The 10,295-nt window shown below is 37.2% G+C and overlaps 1 protein-coding gene across 1 annotated transcript; it reads right to left on the bottom strand.

The window, feature by feature from the left end:
- Positions 1-855: 855 nt before the first annotated feature.
- On the bottom strand, positions 856-5,927 carry LOC148153099 (uncharacterized). Its single transcript, XM_088002277.1, has 7 exons — positions 5,825-5,927; positions 5,453-5,731; positions 5,191-5,337; positions 5,017-5,106; positions 2,112-2,140; positions 1,489-1,529; positions 856-1,018 (listed from the first exon to the last, which is right to left on the bottom strand). Exons 1-7 carry the CDS (start codon positions 5,925-5,927, stop codon positions 937-939), a joined length of 771 nt encoding a protein of 256 aa, XP_087858403.1. The 3' UTR covers positions 856-936.
- Positions 5,928-10,295: the final 4,368 nt, after the last annotated feature.

The raw sequence follows: 10,295 nt of genomic DNA on the forward strand, positions 1-10,295 counted from the left end.
TTTTTAAGATATGTTTCCATAAGATCTAAGTAGTTACACATAATGCAGCTATAATTGTGTTTAATTGTCTGAGCTGCTGCAGATCAGAGTTAAGGTTTTCTGGTCATGAGTTTGTAGCTCGATTTGACACAGAGGTGGAAAAGAAGAGACACCAGTTTGACTGAACAGCAAGAAAATCTGTTTATTTACTTCCAGTTATCATAAAAAGCAGCAGCTACATGGAAAAAAAAATAATCTCTTTAAAACCCCGCCTTTTCAATTTAAACGAGCCAATCAGATCAACCCTCCAGAGACGGAAAATATATAAATGATTAGCTTTTGCATATGTAATAAATTATCTTGTTTTTAAACTGTTTTCCACTAAAGTTTTCCATTGGATCAAAACTTCAACATATAGCTCTATACTTGGGGAGAAAACATTTTGAACTGTAGAGTTAATGGGAAACTGGTGACGTTTCGTTTCTGTCACGCACATCAGATAAATTTGACATGAATGATAATGAGATGCAGGATGTTGTTGATGAGGTGTTAGTTTCTGTCTCTATCAGAGCTGATCTGGGTGTTGCAACTTTAGCAGCTTTGATGGATTATAGGAAACTTTCAGCAGCCATTTTCTCCTCAAACCACAAAAGTTCAGAGATATTCATACCTTAATGGTCAAGCATAGAAAAACACGCATCGTCTCCAATAAATAATTTACAGAGATGGTTCATAAGCCTTTAATTTTATTCAAATATATTTTACAAAAAAGGTTATATTTAATTAATAAAACAATGTAATAACACAATGAGTCTGTGTTTTATGCTTTTCTCCACTAGAGGGCTCCAGTGAGCAGTGGTGGTTCAAATCGATTAATCTGGATTAAAACTGTTTTCATGTTTATTCTTTAACCTGAAAAAAAATGAATCTGATTTGTTAAACCTCATCTAATGTCACTTATTCACTAAGGTTACAGTAGAGCCTGTCTGGATCGACGGTAGCAGACGTATTCACAGTGATCTGTGTCAGAGCCAGGAATCTAAAACATTACAAAGAAAATACAGAAAAATATGATTAAAATCAAAATTATGGCACTTCCTGTCTCACATAAATTCGTTTTGCACATTTACTGTTAGTTCACAAATTGACAAATCTATGTAACAAATAGCTTTAAGCTTGAACTTTTTTCCCTGTAAATATTTTAGTTGGTAAATAAAATAACATAAATTAAATGTAAACTTTTGCATGTCGCTTTATAACAGACAGCATGTTGCTTTAAAGATCCTTAATAAAGCTAGAACAGTATATGCTTCATCATTAATAAAGATGTAAAATATGCATCATTAATAAGAATAATCCCAGGTTCTGTTTAAACAAGGCAAAGCACGTTTTCAGCAACAAGAGATTTTAAAGTATTTTACATGTTAAAGACATAAAGGAGCAGATAGTAGTGACATAATAACAGAAGGTGAAGAAAAGTTGAACTACAGAATAAAATAATTCACTCACTCTGGTTTGTTTCTTGGTCTCCTTGGTGTGAGATCATCAGTCTGCACACAGAAAACATCTAAATAACTTTTCTGATACTAGTTGGACTAACAATCCCCAGTCTACAATTGGGCCTCCATTTAATTCAGTTTATCTTGGGAGCTTCTGAAGATTATCTATTTTTGTACAGCAGGACATTACATTCAACAATTAAATTAGTTTAAATCTTTTTTGTAACTTCTGGCTTGTTGCTGTGTTTGTCTGAACTGTCTTTACTCCTTTGTGGGATGAAATTAGTTTTTGCTTCACTTAAATTTAGAGTGTTACAGATAATTTAGTGACTGCTTTAAATGAGTAAATTATTCTAATAGAAATGTGAATAAAGTTCTTCTGATTTTATTTTTTATTTTCCCAAAATGATCAGAGATTAGCTGAAGATATTTAGGCGTCTTCATCAGTGGTAAATATGGAGGACATAACAACTATACTAATTATTAATTAGATAATAATGCATTATTTCAATAACTAACATTTTATCTATTCAAACATATGTTTGAGGATATATTTTATTATTCATAGAGAATTGAACTCTGAAATAACAGAAAAAATGAAACAATAAGGTAATGATTCAGTCATTTACTTACTTCTCTTTCTTCTTCTATGGTTTTATTTCCTGAAAAGAGGAAGAACATTTTGTGAACCTCATTGCTCCGTTGTCCTATGATCATCATGTTCAGGAATAATGACCTTTAATGATTTGTTCATATAAAATAACAGCATGATCATTACTTTTGTTTATTATTTCAATCGTTCATAGTTTTACACCAGGGGTATTCAAGAAAACTGTGAGGAGGTCCAGTTCAAAGAAATTTCCTCAAGCAGAGGTCCACAATATCGTCTATTTGCAGTAGGACAATATCGGAATACATGGTGTTAAAAAAAAATAATAATACAGGTTAAAATAATATCAAAGAAGTTTATTAGCACTGAAACACAGGATAACATTGTGTGGCTGCAGTTTAAATTAAAAATAACTAAATTATGTATTCAAAAATAAAGAAAGTGCTTAAGAAAAAATAGCAGCTTCAGTTTCCTTTTGATTGAACAATCTCAATATTTCTGCTCAACAAAACAACTCTCAAAACACCTGAACTATTTCTCACAGATTTCTCTTACATCTGTCTTCCCCCAATTTCCCTTGCTCAGTGTGAGAATTGAGCTTTGGCTTGCCCTGCCAACATTTTAAATCTGGGCTTGAAGGAGGTCAGGGCCATTCTCATGCACATGTGCAGATGCTCATTGGTGAGCTTGGAACGATATTTTGTTTTTATTATGTTCATTGTAGAGAACGCTGCTTCACAGCTGTATGTGGAGCCGAACATGGTCAAGATAAACAGGGCCACTTTTTTCAGATCTGGGAAAGCTGTCTCAGAAACCATCTGGAGCCAGAATGTGGTAGATTTGGTTCTTGCAAACTGCTCTTTCAGGGCCACATCTGCCTGGAGGTCAAGCATTTGCATCTGGAGAGGCCCAGTGTTTGCCCACTTGAAGTGATGTGTGACATCATTTGTGAATGCTCTGACATCAGTGATGAGAAATGGATTCTGTATGAAGAGGGTGAGCTCCTCTCCAATGCTGAAGCTATCAAAGCGTTTGCTGAAGTTTTCAATCAACTTGTCAACAAAGTCAACAAAAGAGGAGACATCTCTATGGCCCTGCACCTGTTCTTTCACTTTTGGGAAGTGTGTGTAGTCTCCTTGCAGATCTTCTTTATACACCTGAAGTTTTCATTGAAATGAGCGGACAGCTGTCATCAGATCACAAATGGAATTGTTCTTTCCCTGCAGCTGCAAATTAAGCCCATTCAGGTGTGACATGATATCAGCCAAAAAAGCTACGATACCCATGTTTTTCTCGTCATTTAGAAAGACAGAAAAGTTGGCTGCTTTCTGACTTTCCAGTTGTTCCAAGAAAGCTGTTGCTTCATGTCTAATTGACCAAAATCGCTCTAGCACCCTGCCTTTGCTGAGCCATCTAACATTGTTGTGTAGCAAAAGATCATCAGAGTTTGCATCAACCTCTTTGAGAAATTCCCTGAGCATGCGATGCTGACAAGAAGAAGATGCCCTGAGAAAGTTTATGATTTTCATCATTGTCTTCATCACCTCAGCATACTCATCTGACAGGGTGGAGCAAAGGACAGCCTGATGAATAATGCAGTGGTAAGAGATCAGGTCAGCGTTGTCTTCTTTCAACCTTGCCACAGCTCCCTTTTCTCTCCCTATCATGGCAGGGGCTCCATCAGTGGTTATTGATATCACTTGTTTTGGCTCTATTCCTCGCTTTGCTAGCATTTCCTTAATGGCCAGGTAGATGTCTTCTTCATTGGTAGTAGTGGTCTGCAGGGGAGTCACACATAAGAGGTCTTCACAGAACTGATTTTTCTCCCTGTTTAAGAATCTTATGTAAACCAATAGCTGAGCATTGTCAGACACATCAGTAGATTCATCCACAGCCAGGCCAACACACGGTGCCTTACAAATAGCTTCTTCCAGCTGGGACAGTGAATCTTGAGCTAGTATCTCACTTCTCCTTGTGGCTGTGCAGGCTGACAGGGGTATTTTCTCTATTTTGTCACAGAGCTCATCTTTTTCTTTACCATCAAGTAACGCCTCTGCTATTTCAGTCATGCACTCTTTGACAATATTTGCATCTGTAAAGGGCTTTTTGTGTTTCCCTAAAACCCAAGCAACACGGAGGGAACATTCATTAGCACGTTGTTGTGCGCTGAAAGCACGGTTTAATACCCTGGTGGACTGATCATATTGGGCAGTGAGACTTCGAATTTTCTGCGTCCGGAGTTCGGACTTAGGGGGGTATGATTGGTCAAATGCTTTGTGCTTAGTCTCATAGTGACGCTTGACATTGGCACTTTTAATAAGTGCCACGGTTTCGGAGCATATGAGGCACACTGGTTTCGTGCTCGCGGGTGTATGCATCAGTCCATTCCGTGTTGAACGCTCGATTTTCGGCATCTACTTTTCTCTTTTTAGAAAGCGCCATAGTGTTTGCACCTCTTCTGACTGTAATTCACACCCTGTCTTCCTGTATCACCTCCCTGCGTTTCTCGCTTCAATCGCTTTTCGCTCGCCTTTCACCTCCTCTTCCTTACATCACACTGCGTGGATGTCTGTGCCTGGCTACAAACCTCTGCTACGGTTTGCTCATACAACTCGCTCTGAGTCCAAGCTGGCGATTTGATTCGCTAGTTGAACCACGTGGTTAGTATGACTCGCACGCGATTAGTTTGTAACTTCCAATCCTTGCTCAGTGCAGTGCTGGTAAAAGCACTTGTGTCAGATAGGGGAAAAAAATAAATGCTCCGGTTTAAAATTAATTCTCCCGTCAAAATTAACAAATATTTTAACAATTTATTCCGGGTCCGGATGGGATGGCATATGGGTCCGTATCCGGACCGAGGTCTGTTGGTTGCGGACCACGGTTTTACACCATCAAGATGAATTTCCAATGAAGAAAATAAGTTTTCACCTTTAGTTTTCGTCCATCTGATCATCACCAGAACGGTTACTATCATCGCTGCCAAACACACAGGACGGATAACGAACGACCAAACCCATCCTGATGGAAGAATTATTATAGTTACAATCATTGATTCACATAAACCATGAAATATTGAAATGATTCAAAAGATTCAGTTTCTACCTGGGGTTTTTGAGAAATTGACATTTGTTGATGAATTTATTGCCATAGATGTCAATTTGTTTGATTCTGCTGTTGTTGTTCTCGTCATCTTTGCTGACTTTCGTGTTGATGTTGTTCTTGGTGATTTTGTGGTGGTCGTCGTCTTTGCTATTGAATTTTTATCAGAGAAAATACAATAAGAACAAATAAGGAAACAATTCAGTGTTTAACTTCAAATTGTTAAATTATTGTTTTCAAACTGAGTTCATGAAAATATTCTCACCTGTTTTTCCACCAGAGGACTGAATCCTGAAGTCAAACAGCTGCTGTTTGTTAGTGAGGCTGTTTGTAACTTTACACTTTAACACTTCAGACTTTACCTTCCAGTTTCTGTCAGATGCTGGAATCGTCACAGTATCAGAGCAGGACTGATCTGGTTCCTCCATGTCTGACATCATTTCCTCTCCACCCTCATTCAGCCACTTCACTGTGTGTCTGCAGCGGATATAATCCATCACAGAGCAGGTTAGGATGAGTTTATCTTTCTGCTTCTGTTTAACCACTGAAAAGAAAAAAATAGCTTAGTCATTTTTCTGGTTATGTTTTAGTTTGTAGTTGGACAATTTGTTCTGACAAAAGTGATATAAAAACTCACTGTGAACAACAGCCAGAAGAACGTTAGAGTCTGGTCCTTCCTGTCCGTTTACAAACCGTCTACAGGTGTACGGACCAGCATCCTCCACTGAGACTTTTTTCATAACCAGAGAACAGTCTGATGCAACTCTCAGTCTGTCTGATTTTGCTGCTGCAGCTTCACTTATCTGTCCTTCTTCAAACAGTGTTGATGATCTTATGGTATTATTACTGAACATCCAGATGATGCTGTCACAGTGATCACTACTGTAGATCAAATCACCACAAGGCAAAGTGACTTCATCACCAACTCTGACTGCTGAGTACTGATATTGACCAGCTGCTGCTGAGAGAAAAACAGGAAAATAATAAAATAACTCTTCTGTTATTGTGGGAATCATTTTAGATCCATCATACTGTTTATCACTCATGAAAATTCACCATCTGCCAAGTCACAATAAACAAACAAGGTGTCTCAGAAAAGGAACATTATTTAGTTTTAGTTCTTATTAAAACAGTTTTATGTCATTTTTAAAATTGTTTAAAATATTCTTACCTGTTAAGTAAAGCATCAGCGTTAGAAATAAAGATGTTTGTGTCTCTCTAGCAGTGATCATTGCTCCTCTCTGTGTCTCTTGCAGACAATCAGAAACGACTGAGAGTCTAAAGAGGTAAGAGGTGAAATATGAGGGTCTGTGGTTTGGGAGGCGTTTCCTCCTCATCATGACTTCACTCTCTGTCCCACGTCTGAACTTTGTTCTTTTTTTTTTTTTTTTTTAATCTTTGCAAAAAAAAACAACTAAAAAACTAATGACTGCAGTCATGACTTGGATTATATTTGCAAGTTTTGTTTTCCAGCTTTGTTTTTTGCATACAAACTATATATCTAAAAAACAACTCTATGACTGTATATCTGTGGTCAGTGAGGTGTTAGTTTCACTAAGCAGCCGAAGCAATGAATAAAAACTGTTGCAACGTTTTTTCTGTCACTCACATCAGGATAAATTTGACATTAAACATCATGAGGTTCAGGATGTTGTTGATGAGGTGTTAGTTTCAGAGCTGATCTCAGTGTTGCAGCATTAGCAGCACCTGGTTTGCTCTGGTTGATTCTTTTTTTAGGATTTAAACTTCAACATGTCTGACGTTATAGAAACTCAGCAGCCATTTTCTTCTCAAAGTGTGAAACCATAAGAGTTTAAAGATATGCTCTTCAATAAAACATCTACAGATTTGGGTCATAAACCTTCAATTTTATTTAAGAATATTTTACAAAAAAAGTTATATTTAATAAAACAGTGCATCACAATGAGTCTTTATGCTTTTCTCCACTAGAGGGCTCCAGTGAGCAGCCATGGTTCAAACTAATCCTCTGGAAAACAATCTGTTTCTATTTAGGTTTATCTGGATTAAAGCTTATTTTTAAAGTATAACATCATTTATTTCACTTATTAAACAACATCTAATGTCACCTATTCACTAAGGTCACAGTAGAGCCCGTCTGGATCGATGGCAACAGAAGAAGTATTCACAGTGATTTGTGTCAAGCCAGGAATCTCAGACAATACAGCAAAAATCCAGACAAATATGATTAAAATTAACCAAAATTTTAACAAATCCTGTCTCACATGAACTTAATTTGCACATTTACCTGAGTTACTTGTTTTTCCTCACAGTTGTACCCAACTTCTTGTTCAGTGATCATCTGTCGCGGTGAAGGATTGTTTTCCAATGTCTCTAGTTTTACCTGCCTCCTACTTGTATCTGGGTTATTTTCTTACTTGACTGCTAAAAGCTTTAACATAATTTAATTGTGAAATGTATCGCTCTTCTCTAACTGTAAACTTTGTAGATTATTTGGTTTCTTTTCATCCTGCTCACTGTGAACGGAGCCTCGTCTGTCACAGCCGTATTTTTAATTATTCTGAATGTAGATGAGACTACGTTTAAAAGAGTCATTGTGTTATTTTTGACCTAAAGATGAATAATAATCAGCGTTACTTGAATGTATGTTCTCTTGTCTTTCTCATCTTGAAAAATGACAAAAAGAAATCGGCCTCTGTGACACATTTTCCTTTTTTTCCACCACATCGACCCAGAAATGGATGAAAATTAATGTAAGGATTTAATCATTCACTCATTTCACTTTCTTCTTCTTTTCCTGAAAAGAAGAAGAACATTTAGGTTCAGTTTTTACGCTGTGAAAACTTCATTTCTCTGTTTTCTAACAAGCATCATGTTCAGGAATATATTAAATAACTCTTGACATGATCATTCATTTAGTTTTTTTTCTTTTCAATCAAATATTTACACCATCAAGACGAATTTGCAATGAAGAAAATAAGTTTTCACCTTTAGTTTTCGTCCATCTGATGATCACCAGAACAGTTACTATCATCGCTGCCAAACACACAGGACGGACGACGAACGACCAAACCCATCCTGGTGGAAGAATTATTATAGTTACAATCATTGATCAACATAAAGGATAAAACTTTCAGGCTCTGGGCTTCAAACGATTCAGTTTCTACCTGGTGTTTTTGACAAATTGACATTTGTAGATGAATTAATTGCTCTAAACGTCCATTTGTTTGATTCTTCTGTTGTGGCTGTTATTGGGGTTTGTGTTGTGGTCATTTTAGCTGCTGACTCTTTATTTGAAGAAAAAGTAAATACATTTCTTATCTTTCAGTGTTAGATGAACTATAACACAGAAATGTTTCCTTCAATCCAGATCCTTAGATGAATGTTTTCAGATTGAGTTCTCACCTGTTTGCTCAGACGTCTGAATCCTGTAGATGACCAGCTGCACGTTGTGAGTGTATTTATGTGTAACTTTACACTTTAAGTTTTCAGATTTCTTTGGCTTCCAGTTTCTGTCAGATGCTGGAATCGTCACAGTATCAGAGCAGGACTGATCTGGTTCCTCCATGTCTGACATCATTTCCTCTCCACCGTCATTCAGCCACTCCACTGTGTGTCTGCAGTCGATATATTCCATCACAGAGCAGGTTAGGATGAGTTTATCTTTCTGCTTCTGTTGAACCACTGATGAAGACGGACGTCAGAGACAAAAGTAGGAAAAGAAAAAAAAAATACTTTTATCATTTTTGTGCTTATGTTTTAGACTGTTGTAGCAAAAATGATAATGTAAATACTTACTGTGAATAACGGACAGATAGATATTGACGTCGTCTGACTCTTGCTGTCCGTTTACAAACTGTCTGTAGGTGTAAAGACCGACATCCTCCACTGAGACGTTCTCCATAACCAGAGAACAGCCTGATGTAACCTTCAGTCTGTCTGATTTTGCTGCTGCAGCTTCACTTATCTGCCCTTTTTCAAACAGTGTTGATGATCTTTTATCACTGAACATCCAGGTCATGCCGTCACATTGATTTCTGGTGCAGATCACATTTCTACAAGGCAAAGTCACTTCATCACCAACTCTGACTGTCAGGAACTGATCCTGTCCAGCTGCTGTAGCTGAGAGGAAGAAAAAAATCACCCTGCTGCTTCCTGTTACTGTGAGGATCTAAAAAATAACTGTACTAATTAACAAAACATATTTAGTTTGAGGTAGATTTACATCATTTCTGTTATTTTGATTTTTAAATTTCTTACCTGTTAAGTAAAGCATCAGCGTTAGAAATAAAGATGTTTGTGTCTCTCTAGCAGTGATCATTGCTCCTCTCTGTGTCTCTTGCAGACAATCAGAAACGACTGAGAGTCTCAAGAGGTAAGAGGTGAAATATGAGGGTCTGTGGTTTGGGAGGCGTTTCCCCCTCATCATGACTTCACTCTGTCTCACAAATTAGTTTTTTTCTTAATCCCGTCCCTCCCATTCACCCCTGCAAATCTTAGCGACTGCAACAACTTTTTTTGTTTTCTAGTTTTTCTGTGTTTTTGCATTTAATTTAATATATTAACAACTCCAGGACTTTATGGCTTTTATATGTGTGGTGGCTGATGTGTTAGTTTCACAAAGCAGCCAAATCTTTGACTAGAAATTGGTTGTTTCTTTATATATTGTTTTAAATGTGACCTATTATACTTCCTGGAACAGGATACGATTCAGATTCAACTATATTCAAGTCCTGAATGAGCAATTAATGTTACAGCAACTCGATGTCAAAGGATATAAAAATGATCAAAAGTTAAAAAGTAAAAAACAATAAAAATTTACCAAAAAATATAAAATATAAATCAATAGGATAGGTCTATATGCAATACAAAACATGTTGATTACATTTTAATGCAGTCAACATAAATACACACACACACACACACACACACACACACACACACACACACACACACACACACACACACACACACACCTACACACACACACACACACCTACACACACACACACACACACCTACACACACACACACACACACACACACCGACACACACACACACACACACACACACACACACACACACACACACACACACACACACACACACCTACTGGGATGTTTTTTGC

The sequence above is a fragment of the Poecilia mexicana genome, unplaced genomic scaffold (genome assembly GCF_051168715.1).
Source record: "Poecilia mexicana isolate PSO_F unplaced genomic scaffold, ASM5116871v1 scaffold_21, whole genome shotgun sequence".
NCBI lineage: Eukaryota > Metazoa > Chordata > Actinopteri > Cyprinodontiformes > Poeciliidae > Poecilia > Poecilia mexicana.

Excerpts from the sequence above, each read along its gene's own strand:
- LOC148153099 (XM_088002277.1), bottom strand. The coding sequence starts at position 5,927 with ATGAAAAAAGTCTCAGTGGAGGATGCTGGTCCGTACACCTGTAGACGG. Across the intron at positions 5,732-5,824 it reads TCTTCTGGCTGTTGTTCACA|TGGTTAAACAGAAGCAGAAA; the intron begins GTGAGTTTTTAT and ends TTTTCTTTTCAG. Across the intron at positions 5,338-5,452 it reads GTCCTCTGGTGGAAAAACAG|CAAAGACGACGACCACCACA; the intron begins GTGAGAATATTT and ends AAAATTCAATAG.